This window comes from Abramis brama (assembly GCF_963993115.1).
Source record: "Abramis brama genome assembly, chromosome: 14".
NCBI classification, from domain to species: domain Eukaryota; kingdom Metazoa; phylum Chordata; class Actinopteri; order Cypriniformes; family Leuciscidae; genus Abramis; species Abramis brama.
The window spans coordinates 28012236-28030448 of NC_139976.1; the positions used below are offsets into that span (position 1 = coordinate 28012236).

The 18213-nt window shown below is 39.2% G+C and overlaps 1 protein-coding gene across 11 annotated transcripts in view; it reads right to left on the minus strand.

Annotated features, from left to right (window-relative positions):
• Window positions 1-18213, minus strand: part of LOC311096164 (complement factor H-like) — a 59431-nt gene that overhangs the window by 16493 nt on the left and 24725 nt on the right. For 9 of the 11 annotated variants that reach the window (XM_084135158.1, XM_084135161.1, XM_084135163.1 and 6 more), the window contains 4 exons: window positions 14452-14625; window positions 14193-14369; window positions 722-898; window positions 164-349 (listed from right to left, as the gene is read on the minus strand). In XM_084135158.1, coding sequence (XP_083991284.1) covers window positions 164-349; window positions 722-898; window positions 14193-14369; window positions 14452-14625 — 714 coding nt within the window. The remainder of the gene's footprint in view (window positions 1-163; window positions 350-721; window positions 899-14192; window positions 14370-14451; window positions 14626-18213) is intronic. The other 2 variants (XM_084135157.1, XM_084135156.1) reach the window with 1 other exon arrangement.

The following is an 18213-nucleotide window of genomic DNA, read 5'->3' on the forward strand; positions in this document are numbered from 1 at the left end:
TCTCACTGTCAGTGTTACTTTATATATTCATTGAGTCATCAGAACCAGAACTACAACTTCAACTACAAGATTACATCAAATTTGCAAATAAATAAACAGTACAGTGAGAAAAGCTTAATATGTTTTTGAGATATAGATAATGATGTAGCATGTTCATACTTACTTAAACACCTAATATTCCCTCTCCATTGGCCTTGTTCACAGGTCAGGTATTTGGAGTAGGGGTGATTCTGATCCAGTGTGTATTTATCAGAGCAGCTGTATTCAACTTTCTCCCCTGAATTGTATTCATTTTTTGTCATTTTTGTTGTATCTGCAAAGTCCACTTTTGGTGGTAGCCCACACTTTTCTGAAGGCAAAGCAAAGTTGTTATTTTATTTTTAGACTATTTTCAACAACAAGAAAATGTGGCATTAAAAAATCTCAATATCAGCCACATGGCTTTTTTATGGCCTTAAACCATAGAACATGTTATTAATGTAATGCACATTAATATAAGAATTTGTATTCTAAAATGTTTTTAAAAATGACTTTCTGTATTGAAGAGATCTTGGTTGGATTCTTCTTTATAATATATTATAACTACATATAAATTAGACTTTGTATGCTGTTGCTAGGTTATTCTGGGTTGTTGCTAGGGAATGGGATGTGCCATTCTCCATTTGACAAGCACTATCAGAAGAAAAAGTTCTCATATCTGTATCATACGTAACTAACATACCAGTGCATTGCAGTATGCCTGTCCATTCAGTCTGGGGATTACAGGTGATTTGTACAGGCTGCTCTGGTTCAAACCCAGGATTACACTTATATTGTATTCTTGAACTGATTTTGTATTTTGGTCTCTGTTCTCCCACAATCTTTGCATTTGCGATGTTTGGTGCTGCACACATGTTTTCTGTAAAAAAAAAAAAAAAAAATTCCATCATTCAATTCATATTCAAAAAAAAAAAAAAAAAAATCAAACTAAGATCAGACAAATATTTTATTTAATGTATGGAAAAAACACATTTTCGATAATTAACCAGATTTAACTTAGTAATATGTTAATTTATGCTTAATTTGCAATTTTGATTTTTAAATTTGCAATTTTGAATGGCTTAATCTATTTTTAGAATGTTTCATTGTATATTTTTTCAAATTACGCTACAAGGTTTTTCGCACAATGAAAGACACAAGGATTGTAGTATTATTTCCCATATTACTTGTTTATTATGTAATAATAATGGTGCATTACCATCACATTCTGGCTTCAGAGTCCAGCCAAATTTAGAGCATTTGGGAATTCCCTCTCTTGGCTTGAACCCTTCAAAACATTTGTATTTTAATCTGGCATCTTTCTGGTATTCTTCCATTTTCTCAACAACATAACCATCTTTTATATCAGGTGCTCTGCATGTTATCTCTGTGTGAAAAGCAAAAGAAAGAGGAATAAGTAAATTGGTGCATTGAATAAAGCACAGAAATCTGTGATCAGTGGGTGAAGATATGAACAAACAATAAATTAAACAATGGAATGGACCTTTGCACGTTGGAACCGAGTCACTCCATTCGCCCGTCTCTGTGCAGTGAATGTCACTACTTCCATCCATCTTTTTGTCAGTAGATACACACTCAAAGTGAATTAAATCACCATAACTTCCCTCGTCTGTTCTGCCCGATGCAGACACACCTCCATCTGTGCGAATGGCTGGACATTTCACAGCTAGGTAATAAAAAATAAATAAATATGAAAATAAATAAATAAACCAACAAATCAATCATTGAAATTATAATTCTGTTGAATAATGTAGCTTACGGGTCACTATCAGAAGTATATGATGGAGAAAAATCAAAAGACAAAAAAGGAAAATAGTGACTTTCAAGAAAGCGTACCCTCACATACAGGGAGAGTATTATCCCATCCTTCAGATCTGCAGGTACGCTGATTGATTCTGCTTGTCATTTCAAACCTGTGAACACAATGTTTTTACACATTTTACAAGTTCAAAGAGTGTTAAAAGGATAGAATGCATTTCATACATTAGAATAAAAATCATAAAGCACAATTACCCTTTCTTGCAAGTATACAACACTGTTGCTCCAAAAACAAACTCCGACCCCTTTATAAATTTAAAATCACCATTTTCTATGTCCCCCGGTTGACTACATTTTTTCTCTGCAGAAATCAACCAAGTTTTACTCTGCATGCATAATAACATTGATTTAATAACCAATACAATTATGTGGTCATCATATTGTCCATTTTCTCACTTGCACATGGTCGCTCAACGACTGTCTTCCATTTTCCTTTTTCACAGTTTAATTGATACATGCCAGTATAACCTGTCATGCATTTCACTTTCACTGTTTCACCATCACTGTATGAAGCTTTAGCAACTGGTTCATTGTTTTCATATGTAATGTCCTTTTGAAGACATTCTGAGAAGCACAAACAAACATTACACAACAAGACATAACTGTCATGTACATTAAATGCTGAAATTCATGCACAACTAGTCAACACTCTCTAAAGTTACAGTTTGGCAAGTGCATATAATATGACATTTATATTGAAGTAAAAAAAAAAAGAGACATTTAATTAAATAACAATAACAAAAAAAATCACTTGCCTTGACATTGGGCACAATTCAAGGAAAACAACCAAAAGACGAAGCCGAAGAGTTTTACAGGAACTCTCATTTTGGGCTCAATTCACAAGTCCCTTTTTTGGTCTGTCTCTGATACTCTTGCCTGCTAGGGGATCAACAAGCTAAAACGTCAAACGTATTTTTTTCTTATACCAGACCACTCTGTGCACAAGCAATATTTCATGTAAAAAAAAAAAAAAAAAAAAAGTTTCTTATCTGATGCAGAAATTTGTTTTTGTCATTTAGACACACCAAGACAAGTTACCTTAGAGAAGTCAAACTTATTGAGTCATATTTATGCAACATATAAACAGGAAGCAAAGGGCAGGTTACAAAATAATTGCCATGTTCACCTCTGAACTTTGTAGCTTAATCCTGTTAATGTTTTTCACTGGCTCATGCTTGAATCAAATCATAAATTAAATTATGTTTTGAATAAATCTGTCCCGGCCATAGAGCATTACAAATTAGTGAGATTGAAGAAGATTCACAACACTTTCAAACTTTCAAACACTGCAATAGTACAATCATTGCAAAATGTATCTTTAACTGCAATTGCAAAATGTGTCCATCAGAATTGAGCAATCAATTGAACAGCTGCAGAAGAAGAGTTTGACGCTTAAAGTATTCGTCTGACTCTGCTTAAATTGTTGTTAAATCAACAAAATTCATAAGATAAAAAACAGCTTGGTTCGTATAACCTGATAAACCTATTTTTATTCTTTAGGGAATATTATGACTATTTATTTCTTAAAATAACTTGAGTAACAGAGTTGAAGGTTGAGCTTACTGAATGCAGTCAACACTATGATGTTCGTAAAGAAAATGGAATGTGATTATTTGTCTTGTTCCTGTCATGCTGTAGAGAGGGTCAAAATAATGTCACAATCTTAACCATGTGGCGGTGTTTCACAAAAACCTAGAGTATGGCATTCCCTCTGGGCATAGGCCTACATAGAACAACGACATTACCGAAGGATATACCTCACATTATACCAAACAAAATGCACAATGCAATATTAACTCTATTACACTATTAATTAAAACGCACAGTGAACTGCATTAAATATAAAAACACATGCCTTACCTTTTTGTTGCAGTGCAATTTTTATTGCATAAGTGTAACGTTTTGCTGACAGCACTACAGTCCTATTTTATTTTATTTATTTATTTTTCTGCTTCCATTCGCCTGATTGCTATTATTTATTTTCTTCATTAAAAATACATCCAGGGGAGATTGAATAGGCCTGTTTCTTTTCATTTTTACTCAGTATCCGACAGCTAATCAAAAAGACGCGCGATTAAGTGATGCAATAAACTGCGGCTGCGCACATTCAATCCACACAATTATTTTTATAATAATACTTTTGCAATAATGTATACATGTATGTGTTCATTTAAAATCTGCCATTGTGTTTTCGCCGTTGTTAAAATAATAATAAAAAAAATTTTTTTTGAAGTGGGATCCAATCAGAGAAGTCTGCGTTAAGATCATAAGAGCAGTGCTCATTGTGAATGGTCACTTATGGCGTGTTTTGCCTTTGGATTTATTATCAAATTAATATTATAATAATTGTTTTAAAGCAATTTTATTACACTGAAGTATAAAGTATAGCAAGAGTAGGAAAAGTCACAAAGTCTCATGCCGTTTGGATGAAAGGAATTTCATAAATAAATAAATAAGCCCAGATTTTACAGTGGGAAACCATGTTGAATTGCTACAGCATCATATTATGTAAACTGCATTTATGACAAAGAACTACACAGATGCATATATATCATAACGATCTATCAAAAAATGTTGTCACACACGTTGTCCTCTGCTTTTGTTCTGACGCTGACGCTGCCGAGATAATACTGGGAGGAGCCGGGTTCATATGACATATGAGGCGATCACAAATTAGTGTACAGTTAATAGCAAATTTTTAGGGGGGCTGGGTGGAAATTTAGGAGGGTTAAAGCCCTCCTAAAATCTTTAACGAGCATCATCATTAGCTGATGTTTTATCTGCTAGGGTATGGCAACTGCCATATGCAAACGCCGCCCCTGATCTTAACCTCCCCTCAAAATAATGGGTAACTGCTATATCTACTTTTTAAAGACCACCCATTGGCCCTAAAGCGGGGCGAAGCTACAGTGAGGAAAATAAGTATTTGAACACCCTGCTATTTTGCAAGTTCTCCCACTTGGAAATCATGGACTATTTTGAACTATTTATTTGTATGATACAGCTGCAAATAAGTATTTGAACACCTGTCTATCAGCTAGAATTCTGACCCTCAAAGACCTGTTAGTCTGCCTTTAAAATGTCCACCTCCGCTCCATTTATTATCCTAAATTAGATGCACCTGTTTGAGGTCGTTAGCTGCATAAAGACACCTGTCCACCCCATACAATCAGTAAGAATCCAACTACTAACATGGCCAAGACCAAAGAGCTGTCCAAAGACACTAGAGACAAAATTGTACACCTCCACAAGGCTGGAAAGGGCTACGGGGAAATTGCCAAGCAGCTTGGTGAAAAAAGGTCCACTGTTGGAGCAATCATTAGAAAATGGAAGAAGCTAAACATGACTGTCAATCTCCCTCGGACTGGGGCTCCATGCAAGATCTCACCTCGTGGGGTCTCAATGATCCTAAGAAAGGTGAGAAATCAGCCCAGAACTACACGGGAGGAGCTGGTCAATGACCTGAAAAGAGCTGGGACCACCGTTTCCAAGGTTACTGTTGGTAATACACTAAGACATCATGGTTTGAAATCATGCATGGCACGGAAGGTTCCCCTGCTTTAACCAGCACATGTCAAGGCCCGTCTTAAGTTTGCCAATGACCATTTGGATGATCCAGAGGAGTCATGGGAGAAAGTCATGTGGTCAGATGAGACCAAAATAGAACTTTTTGGTCATAATTCCACTAAACGTGTTTGGAGGAAGAAGAATGATGAGTACCATCCCAAGAACACCATCCCTACTGTGAAGCATGGGGGTGGTAGCATCATGCTTTGGGGGTGTTTTTCTGCACATGGGACAGGGCGACTGCACTGTATTAAGGAGAGGATGACCGGGGCCATGTATTGCGAGATTTTGGGGAACAACCTCCTTCCCTCAGGAGTGGGCCAAAATCCATCCTGCAGTGTGTGCAAACCTGGTGAAAAACTACAGGAAACGTTTGACCTCTGTAATTGCAAACAAAGGCTACTGTACCAAATATTAACATTGATTTTCTCAGGTGTTCAAATACTTATTTGCAGTTGTATAATACAAATAAATAGTTAAAAAATCATACATTGTGATTTCTGGATTTTTTTTTTTTAGATTATGTCTCTCACAGTGGACATGCACCTACGATGACAATTTCAGACCCCTCCATGATTTCTAAGTGGGAGAACTTGCAAAATAGCAGGGTGTTCAAATACTTATTTTCCTCACTGTATATAATGCATGTATGTTTTTTCAGCACTCCAGTGAAGTTCACTTAATTTATTAGAATTTAGTTTCGATATTACTTTAGCTCTACACTTAATCTGACTCCAATTTCAAATGATAATCAAATTTAGATTGTGTTTCTTATTAGAAAATAATCATAAATATTGATTATGAATTAATTTCGATCTTTGATTATTCTGGGTATCCCATATTTTCAATTATTCATTCATTAAGGACCCGGTATCGCTTTGAGACGTCACGTCGCGAATGTGCGCTCACGATCACAACCACAGCCAGTTCTGAAATAGTCAGAGGATGCAGTGCAAACTATTTTACCCTTAAGCGGCCGCCCATGCTTCCCAAAAGATGTAATTTTTGAAATAATCGCAAGATGCAACATGCTAAGTCAGTGATAGTCAGAAATCAGAAGATCTCCTTAATGAGGTGCCCCATGCTCCATTCATTAGTGCCTTCGGTTTGATCTACCCTGGAGTAGCGTTGCGGAAACACTAGACTACATTAATCTACTAGTAATAATGATTTCTGAAAAATGCACAATAAATCAAGATGTAACATTTATTTGTCAGGTAAAATGTATCATGCCAATTACACAAGTGATTAAAAGCCAATTCAGAAATAATAAATACATGACATCAATTACTCAAAGATGACTCTAAAAGTAAGCAATGCATTCCTGACAGAGACATACAGTGGTGTGTGAGTGTTTTCCAACGGAAAATACTGAAACAGCACTGTATGGGGGTTTTCCTGGTTACAGGTTCCCACAGACTGCTCTGTCACCTATACCCTTAAATACCCAGACCAGAACAAAAGGGTTATACCAATATTTAGAGTTGTACCCCAGCACCTGGTTTCGTGGGAGAGGAGAGAATTATCAGATATCTTGAAGAGACATCACCCAAAGAGGAGAACAGGATTCTCCTAAGTTCTCAATCTTTCTTATAGTACCAATGACTGCAATGAAATTAAGACCATTTTACCAATCGCACTGAGACATTTAAAATGATACCAAACATGAAAAGGAAAAACAATAGATTCACAAGATGCATTATGTGATATATAGACATTCTTGGTGAACTTTTGGTGACTTGACTCAGGGGGAGAGGAAGGGAGGAGGGAGAGGGGGGGATGCAGAGATAAGGAAGGAGAAAAGTTTGGACAAGGCAATGTCCTATGCTCTTTCTTTGCGATCTTCTGTCCAGGGTGCATTTTATTGCTTTATTGCAGGGTGAGTTTTATCTCAGCTTTTGTCGTAGCAGGAAAATCAGTTCCTACAACTTTAAGAATCCCTTGATCAACTGAATCCCTGTGTGAAGTTTAGATTTATGATTGTATTTATTATCTTAAAATATACACCATTCTTCTCTGGTGTATTGACTGCAACAGACAAAACGATTGTCAGCAATTTAATAAAAAATACACCACTATTGCCCCAACCAAACCCTGAACCCTTGGGTTCAGTTATGAATAGAAGTAAGCGGTAGTCATGAATTCTCTGTGTTTTTCGACACGGTCACATGCAAATAGTATTATGATTAACCTTGTGTCAAAATTATTTACGACCCTGTGATTGATGGTTAACTCTTGACCTCTTGACCTTTGATTTTCTCACAGATACAACTTAAGGAATTATTGAACATTTCACATGTGTGAAATGACTTGTGACACTTCAAATTTTGAATTATTTTACATACCCCTGATAAATATAAATATGCTTTAAGTTCAAGTCAAGTTTTTCCACAGACCATCGATGTAGAATATTTGTTTTTATTAATACTTTAAATAATTCATTGAATTTAATTTAAAACATCTTTTATTTTTAAAAGATCTAATTTAAACTTTTAACTATAAATAACTTTTAAGATTATACTTTGAAATAAATTTAGCACTAGCAAAACATTCACGATGTCTCATCCTGAACACACCCCTCCCCTCTGTCAAACGCTGGTGTGAGAGGCGCATCAGGAAACACTCAGGATCTTTTGTATTACAACTTTAAACTTATTGCATTTTGCAACCCCATTCATACGTGGTATGTTGTTGTGTAAGGAGCTACTTCTTCAACTCTCTAAAAATGTAAGGTGATTTTATTTTTTTGTTTGTTTATCTAAAACTAAAATAATTGGTGCACTGCCTTTCAGTAAATTTAGAAAATATGTTTATTTTTAAATCGAACAAAATAATCATTTCATTTATATTCTTTTAAAGAACAGAATGTTTTTCAACTTTAGGTAATGTGAAATCTTGTGAAACCTGATGCCTTCATGTGGCACACAGACCCAACCTGATGTCAGAGCTCAAAAATAACCCTCATGATGTCACATTCACCATCTGTCATCGTCCTGTCTTCATCTTCACTACAGTTCCCAGAATCCTCCATGTTTCCACACCTGTACTCACTCCCTTCATTACCCGCCTGTTCGTCATCATCATCATCTGCATCACCTGTCTTGTGTTCATCTGTCTGTGTATTTAAGTTCCTTCTGTTCACTCATCACTTGTCGGTCAATGTTTATTGTTAGGTTATTCTTGTTCTGAGCGCACGCTCCCTTTTGTTTGTGTTTGTTTAATATTGAGAATTAAAACCTTGGAATTCATCATCTTCGTGTTCGTCTCCTACTTCATCCTTCCAGAAGCCTGACAGATTGACCGACCAAAAGAAAAGAGGTAGAGACCATGGATCCAATTTACACCCTCTGCTCCATCTTCCAGAATGGCCGCTCCATAGAGGACTATGTGAGTGAGTTTTTGACTTGTTGCCACCTGGCTCCCCTGGATGATGCTAAAGTTAAGGACTGTTTCTGGATGGGTCTGGACCAGGCAGTGAGTCTTTATCTACCCGATGTCGATCCCAAATGTACTCTGGTGAAGTATCTTGATTTCGTGTTATTGTTCTGTGGATCTCTCTTCACGGTGGGCGAAGCCGAACCTGCACTTCACGCCAGTCCAGCCAAGCCTGCACTTCATGCCAGTCCAGCCAAGCCCGCACTTCTCGCCAGAGCTGCCGAGACCAAGGCAGTATGCGTCGTGCCCGCCGCTCCAGTGACTGTGAGCGGCACGCCTGTCGCACCTGTGACTGACAGCGTCGTGCCTGCCAAGCCTATGTCCGGGGTAGATGTCTTCAGCGACCTTCCTCCTCTCATCGGCCCAGACGAGCCAAAGCCCTCTTCAGCGCTGGTCCCGTCCAGCCCAGAGCCTTCAGCGCTGGTCCCGTCCAGCCCAGAGCCTTCAGCGCTGGTCCCGTCCAGCCCAGAGCCTTCAGCGCTGGTCCCGTCCAGCCCAGAGCCTTCAGCGCTGGTCCCGTCCAGCCCAGAGCCTTCAGCGCTGGTCCCGTCCAGCCCAGAGCCTTCACCGCTGGTCCCGCCCAGCACAGAGCCCTCATCGCTGGATCTGCCCAGCACAAAGCCTTCGTCGCTGGATCTGCCCGGCGCCGAGCCCTCTTCGCTGCCCGGCGCCGAGCCCTCTTCGCTGCCCGGCGCCGAGCCCTCTTCGCTGCCCTGCATCGAGCCCTCTTCACGGTACCCGGGACTTTCCCCAAGTATTTTTTTGGGGGGCCATAGGCCTCGGTCCTGACCACGGCCACCCGAAGGGTCTTCTCCGCCATGGCCACCCGAAGGGTCTTCTCCGCCATGGCCACCCGAAGGGTCTTCTCCGCCATGGCCACCCGAAGGGTCTTCTCCGCCATGGCCACCCGAAGGGTCTTCTCCGCCATGGCCACCCGAAGGGTCTTCTCCGCCATGGCCACCCGAAGGGTCTTCTCCGCCATGGCCACCCGAAGGGTCCGCACCGCCATGGTACCCTGCTCTGCCTGCACCACCATGGTCCCCTGATCAGCCTGCACCACCATAGGCCTCCGTCCTGGCCACCCGAAGGGTCTTCTCCGCCACGGCCACCCGAAGGGTCTTCTCCGCCACGGCCACCCGAAGGGTCTTCTCCGCCACGGCCACCCGAAGGGTCTTCTCCGCCACGGCCACCCGAAGGGTCTTCTCCGCCACGGCCACCCGAAGGGTCCGCACCGCCATGGTCACCTGTAAGGTCCTCACCGCCATGGTACCCTGCTCTGCCTGCACCACCATGGTCCCCTGATCAGCCTGCACCACCATAGGCCTCCGTCCTGGCCACCCGAAGGGTCTTCTCCGCCACGGCCACCCGAAGGGTCTTCTCCGCCACGGCCACCCGAAGGGTCTTCTCCGCCACGGCCACCCGAAGGGTCCGCACCGCCACGGTCACCTGTAAGGTCCTCACCGCCATGGTACCCTGCTCTGCCTGCACCACCATGGTCCCCTGATCAGCCTGCACCACCATAGGCCTCCGCCACGGCCACCCGAAGGGTCTTCTCCGCCACGGCCACCCGAAGGGTCTTCTCCGCCACGGCCACCCGAAGGGTCTTCTCCGCCACGGCCACCCGAAGGGTCTTCTCCGCCACGGCCACCCGAAGGGTCTTCTCCGCCACGGCCACCCGAAGGGTCTGCACCGCCATGGTCACCTGTAAGGTCCTCACCGCCATGGTACCCTGCTCTGCCTGCACCACCATGGTCCCCTGATCAGCCTGCACCACCATAGGCCTCCGTCCTGGCCACCCGAAGGGTCTTCTCCGCCACGGCCACCCGAAGGGTCTTCTCCGCCACGGCCACCCGAAGGGTCTTCTCCGCCACGGCCACCCGAAGGGTCTTCTCCGCCACGGCCACCCGAAGGGTCTTCTCCGCGCACCGCCATGGTCACCTGTAAGGTCCTCACCGCCATGGTACCCTGCTCTGCCTGCACCACCATGGTCCCCTGATCAGCCTGCACCACCATAGGCCTCCGTCATGGCCACCCGAAGGGTCTTCTCCGCCGTGGCCACCCGAAGGGTCTTCTCCGCCACGGCCACCCGAAGGGTCCGCACCGCCACGGTCACCTGTAAGGTCCTCACCGCCATGGTACCCTGCTCTGCCTGCACCACCATGGTCCCCTGATCAGCCTGCACCACCATAGGCCTCCGTCCTGGCCACCCGAAGGGTCTTCTCCGCCACGGCCACCCGAAGGGTCTTCTCCGCCACGGCCACCCGAAGGGTCTTCTCCGCCACGGCCACCCGAAGGGTCTTCTCCGCCACGGCCACCCGAAGGGTCCGCACCGCCACGGTCACCTGTAAGGTCCTCACCGCCATGGTACCCTGCTCTGCCTGCACCACGGTCCCCTGATCAGCCTGCACCACCATAGGCCTCCGTCCTGGCCACGCGAGGGACCACGGCCACCCAAAGGGTCTTCTCCGCCGTGGCCACCCGAAGGGTCTTCTCCGCCGTGGCCACCCGAAGGGTCTTCTCCGCCGTGGCCACCCGAAGGGTCTTCTCCGCCGTGGCCACCCGAAGGGTCTTCTCCGCCGTGGCCACCTGTTCCATCTTCCCGTCACGGACTCCAGGATGCCCACCCCCCCTCCCGTATGCTGCCTTCGGCGCGGGACGCGCCTTGCGGGAGGGGGGAGTAATGTCACATTCACCATCTGTCATCGTCCTGTCTTCGTCTTCACTACAGTTCCCAGAATCCTCCATGTTTCCACACCTGTACTCACTCCCTTCATTACCCGCCTGTTTATCATCATCATCATCATCATCATCATCTGCATCACCTGTCTTGTGTTCATCTGTCTGTGTATTTAAGTTCCTTCTGTTCACTCATCACTTGTCGGTCAATGTTTATTGTTAGGTTATCCTTGTTCTGAGCGCACGCTCCCTTTTGTTTGTATTTGTTTAATATTGAGAATTAAAACCTTGGAATTCATCATCTTCGTGTTCGTCTCCTACTTCATCCTTCCAGAAGCCTGACACATGACTTCCATTATAACATGTCAAAGTTCATTATACTCACAAGGTCATAGACATTCCAATTAGTCAATGGTCATGGGTCATTCTCAGCCCTTGAGAATACCCAAGGTCAAAGGTGACACTAGCATGGAGGGGTCAAGGTCATCGCTAGGGCACGACTTGGATGGGGTGTGGCAAAAAAGGTCAAGAGTTCACCATCAATCATAGGGTCGTAAATCATTTTGACACAAGGTGAATCATAATACTACTCATGCACTTTGTAATATCAAATGTATTAACCTAGTATTTAGAAATTAGATTAATTTAGATAATGTACATTTTACATGATCTGTATTATGATTTTTATTCAAGTGTGGGGTTGAATTCATCTGGAAAGGAAAATAAGACAATCATGGTTCTTTATAGGAAAATAAGGGACACTCAAAATATTTGTTCTGTATCACACAGTGCATGTCATTTCAGTATCTGCAGTTATGTGTGTATAAAATATGTCTAAAAGGTTCTCAGAAATAAACACATTTGGATCATTCTGTGTCAAAACCACACAAATTTCAGAAACTTTCCTAGCTCAAATATTTGATTTTGTTTAAAAAAATAATAATCTGAAGAAAACCAATCATAAATAAAGAAAGGCAAAATATTAAATGCGATGGATGTATATTTACTGAGTAAATTACTGTTTTGTAGAGGGGGGTCAGAATGACAATTTTCACCTGAGATTTGGAGTCAGATTACAGGGGTTAAAAATGACTTCAGAACAGCATCATTATTTTATGTTTTATATTACATATTTTGTAGGTCCATTACTGAAATGTGTTGACTTTAGTAATCTTTGTTGCATTATATGCCAACGGTGAAAGTTCAGAAATGGGAAAAGCACTTCTTGTGATTTTTTGCCCAAAGTTTACATGCCTGTAACTCATATTAAATATATCTTAATATCCTTTTAGATTCTAATTCTTAACTTTTCTTTTGGTTTCTTAATTTTTTATTCAGCAGGAAACCCAGAGCAAAAAGAGTTTAATAACACATGTATTTCTTTCCCCCCATATTTGCGTGATGGTAAAAATAATAATTATTTGTAACTTTCTCTTTGGTCTTACAGGCTTTTTGCAATCAATTTCTTAAAAGTTTTTTTTAATTGTATTTTACTCAGTACAATACATATGCTCAATCACTTAGCTGGCATTAAACAAGTTAACGTTGTTTTCATACATGCAATTTAAACGTTGCTTTTAATCATTTATTTAGTTTTAATTGCAAGAATTCTTAAACAGATAAACAGATTTGGGAAAAGGGTTTATTTTTATTTGCTCCATTTGTTTTGGCTTATTAGTACAGCTGATACATACATCAGTGACATTTTATTCTCCTTGTGCTTGTCACACACACTGAGGCAAATTCACCACTCCATCATTACATGTTGGTCTTAGGTCATTGACATTGCCATTGACATTTTTTCCCTTCTGGCATACAAAGCTGATTTTATCCGCATGTGGTAAGAATTTATTTTCCTGTCTACCCCATCTCAGCTGTATACCTCTTTTATCCATTTCCTCCACCGTCACTGAACAGGGCTCTGAAACAAACCAAACTTCTCACTGTCAGTGTTACTTTATATATTCATTGAGTCATCAGAACCAGAACTACAACTTCAACTACAAGATTACATCAAATTTGCAAATAAATAAACAGTACAGTGAGAAAAGCTTAATATGTTTTTGATATATATATAATGATGTAGCATGTTCATACTTACTTAAACACCTAATATTCCCTCTCCATTGGCCTTGTTCACAGGTCAGGTATTTGGAGTAGGGGTGATTCTGATCCAGTGTGTATTTATGAAAGCAGCTGTATTCAACTTTCTCCCCTGAACTGTATTCATTTTTTGTCATTTTTGTTGTATCTGCAAAGTCCACTTTTGGTGGTAGCAGACACTTTTCTGAAGGCAAAGCAAAGTTATTATTTTATTTTTAGACTATTTTCAACAACAAGATAATGTGGCATTAAAAAATCTCAATATCAGCCACATGGCTTTTTTATGGCCTTAAACCATAGAACATGTTATTAATGTAATGCACATTAATATAAGAATTTGTATTCTAAAATGTTTTTAAAAATGACTTTCTGTATTGAAGAGATCTTGGTTGGATTCTTCTTTATAATATATTATAACTACATAAATTAGACTTTGTATGCTGTTGCTAGGTTATTCTGGGTTGTTGCTAGGGAATGGGATGTGCCATTCTCCATTTGACAAGCACTATCAGAAGAAAAAGTTCTCATATCTGTATCATACGTAACTAACATACCAGTGCATTGCAGTATGCCTGTCCATTCAGTCTGGGGATTACAGGTGATTTGTACAGGCTGCTCTGGTTCAAACCCAGGATTACACTTATATTGTATTCTTGAACTGATTTTGTATTTTGGTCTCTGTTCTCCCACAATCTTTGCATTTGCGATGTTTGGTGCTGCACATATTTTTTCTGTAAAAAAAAAAAAATTCCATCATACTAATTTGAATTCATATTACATGCACAAATTGTAAGATTTAATGTCAGAACATACCAACACACAGTGGTTTTGGTGTCCATCCGTCTCGTGTGCATGTGGCTTCTGCTGCCATTTGATCATAACCAGACATGCAAGAGTAATATTGTTTTGCTCCAAATTTCATATCCTTACTGAAGTAATAGTTCGGTCTAGACACATGCTGGTCATGTGGAACTTCACATTTAATATCTGAAACAAGATTTGCATTATTTTTAGTAGCATGCAGTAAATTCAGATCGTAATCCAGAAGTGTTTCTCTATAATCTTACCTTGACAAACAGGCTCATTATCCCACTTCCCATCATCTTGGCATTTAAATGATTTGGTGATTTCTTTTGTAAAAAAAATCCAGTATATTTCAGGGCAGGTGATCTCCACTCTTTCTCCAGCTCTGAAAATAGTTTGACCCTCTGGTGTGATCTTTTCTACTCCATATGTTGACTTAAGCTCACACATTACTTCTGTACAAGACATAATTATGTAGAAATAAGGTTAAAAAGAGATCAAATATGTGTGAAACTGGATTTGCATGCTTTGTCTTTTGCAGGAAACAAATGATTCTGAGAAATAAAATAAAATAAAATCCTAAAATAATAATAAATAAAAAAACCTTCCCACTAATAGAGTACAATTTGTTTTCCTTAAATAAGTATTAGAGGCACATTTTCTATTTTGAGAACATTTATATATATTTTCTAAACTATTATCTGAAAATTAAGCAAGTAGTAAGTAGTTATTCGTAAGTAGTAAGTGGTTATTAGCTTGATTTTGTAGTTACCAAATAATAATGCTAGCCGTGTCACACACTTTGCATGCAAATGCTGTTGCCTCATGATTTTCCCCAATAAAAAATAACAAGCAAAAAATTTTCCTTTCAATTAAAACATAGAAATCAAAATCAATTGGACCCTTTCTACAGCATGACAGGAATACAAGTACATAATCTCATTCCATTTTCTCAAGTTTTACAAATTGGTGTGTTGGCTGCATTCATCAAGTTCCACCTTTCATTGTAAAAAATAAAAAAATAAAAAAATCAGACAAAAATAAAGCCTCATAAAATCAGACAAATATTTTATTTAATGTATGGTAAAAACTGATTTTTCGATAATTAACCAGATTTAACATAGTGATATGTTAACTTAAGATTAATTTGCAATTTTGTTTTTTAAATTTGCAATTTTAAATGGCTTAATCTATTTTTAGAATGTTTCATTGTATATTTTTACAAATTACGCTACAAGGTTTTTCACACAATGAAAGACATATAAGGATTTTAGTATTATTTCCCATATGATTTGTTTATTATGTAATAATAATGGTGCATTTACCATCACATTCTGGCTTCAGAGTCCAGCCAAATTTAGAGCATTTGGGAATTCCCTCTTTTGGCTTGAACCCTTTAAAACATCTGTATTTTAATCTGGCATCTTTCTGGTATTCGTCCATTTTCTCAACAACATAACCATCTTTTATATCAGGTGCTCTGCATGTTATCTCTGTGTGAAAAGCAAAGGAAAGAGGAATAGGTAAATTGGTGCATTGAATAAAGCACAGAAATATGTGATCAGTGGGTGAAGATATGAACAAACAATAAATTAAACAATGGAATGAACCTTTGCACGTTGGAACCGAGTCACTCCATTCGCCCGTCTCTGTGCAGTGAATGTCACTACTTCCATCTATCTTTTTGTCAGTAGATACACACTCAAAGTGAATTAAATCACCATAACTTCCCTCAAAAAAATGATTTTAGCTCTTTGTTCAATTTCATTAATTAAAATGAGCATATACGACACAACCCTTCATAGAAATGATTCCAGCTTAATTTCATTAAATGTAATCAATGTAATTGAAAAAAAAAATTGGTTTACCAAATTTTTTTTAATTGAGTCAATATGAATATTTTTCGTTCGTCTTAACCGGATGTCACTCAAAAAATGAATTTTGGCCTCTTGTTAAAATAATTAATTAAAATAAGCAAAAGTAACACAATTGTTTAATATTGTCACAACTTAATTTAATTGTGTTCAATCAACCTAATTCATTTGTGTGAAAACTACATGAATCATTGTTGTTGACATCTAAGTGGGCAGTGGATCTGTAGTTCCCAGCATGCTTTGCAAGGGACTGCATTAAGAGGGTCAATTTAGGGAAAAAGTGTTATTTTATGTGTTTTTCAGTAAATGGAAAGATGTTGTTAATGTTAGTGTTTAATGTTCAGTTATGTTAGAAACTTAGAGGACTTTCTGTAATGTTTTTGAATTTTGTGGTTACCATTATGCAGAAGAGTGGCGACTGTGTTTAGGCTGTGGGCTCAGTATCATGCTATATGTGCATTAAACCTCGTGTTCAGGCTGTGGGCACTCAGTTACACACTATGTGTAAACCTCACTGGCAGACCTGCACAAGTAATATTATATTACTATGTAAAAAATGGTTTTAATTCAATTGAACACTAGTAGTGTCTATCATTAGAAGTGACCGTAGAGTCAAATTAACTAAAATTATAATGTTGGTGATTTAAGGCAGGACAAAAACTAAATGTAGTTAACCTGACAAAACTTTATCTAGCAGGAATGACTAAATTAATTTAAATTCATACAACAAGATTACAACAAATTATTTCAAACTAATTCAATTTTGTTGGAAAAATGTAATTCAATTTCGTGGAAAACCTTTCCTTAATTTAATTAAGTTCGTTCAACAGATTATTTTTTTGAGTGTTCCCTCGTCTGTGTTGCCCGATGCAATCACACCTCCATCTGTGCGAATGGCTGGACATTTCACAGCTAGGTAATAAATAAATAAATAAACCAACAAACCAATCATTGAAATTATAATTCTGTTCAATAATGTAGCTTACAGGTCACTATCACACTATCTTTGTTTTCATATGTAATGTCCTTTTGAAGACATTCTGAGAAGCACAAACAAACATTACACAAAGACATAACTGTCATGTACATTAAATGCTGAAATTCATGCACAACTAGTCAACACTCTCTAAAGTTACAGTTTGGCAAGTGCATATAATATGACATTTATATTTAAGTCAATGAAAAAAAAAAAAGACATTTAATTAATTTAATTAACAACAACAAAAAAATCACTTGCCTTGACATTGGGCACAATTCAAGGAAAACAACCAAAAGACGAAGCCGAAGAGTTTTACAGGAATTCTCATTTTGGGCTCAATTCACAAGTCCCTTTTTTGGTCTGTCTCTGATACTCTTGCCTGCTAGGGGATCAACAAACTAAAAAGTCAAAAATAGTTTTTTTTATACCAGACTACTCTGTGCACAAGCAATATTTCATGTAAAAAAAATAAAATAATAATAATAAAAAAAACTAAAAACTTCTTATCTGATGCAGAAATATGTTTTTGTCATTTAGACACACCAAGACAAGTGACCTTAGAGAAGTCAAACTTATTGAGTCATATTTATGCAACATATAAACATGAAGCAAAGGGCAGGTTACAAAATAATTGCCATGTTCACCTCTGAACTCTGTAGCTTAATCCTGTTAATGTTTTTCACTGGCTCATGCTTGAATCAAATCATAAATGACAGTATGTTGTGAATAAATCTGTCCCATAGAGCATTACAAATTAGTGAGATTGAAGAAGATTCACAATACTTTCAAACGTTCAAACACTGCAATAGTACAATCATTGCAAAATGTATCTTTAACTGCAATTGCAAAATGTGTCCATCAGAATTGAGCAATCAACTGAACAGCTGCAGAAGAAGAGTTTGACGCTTAAAGTATTCG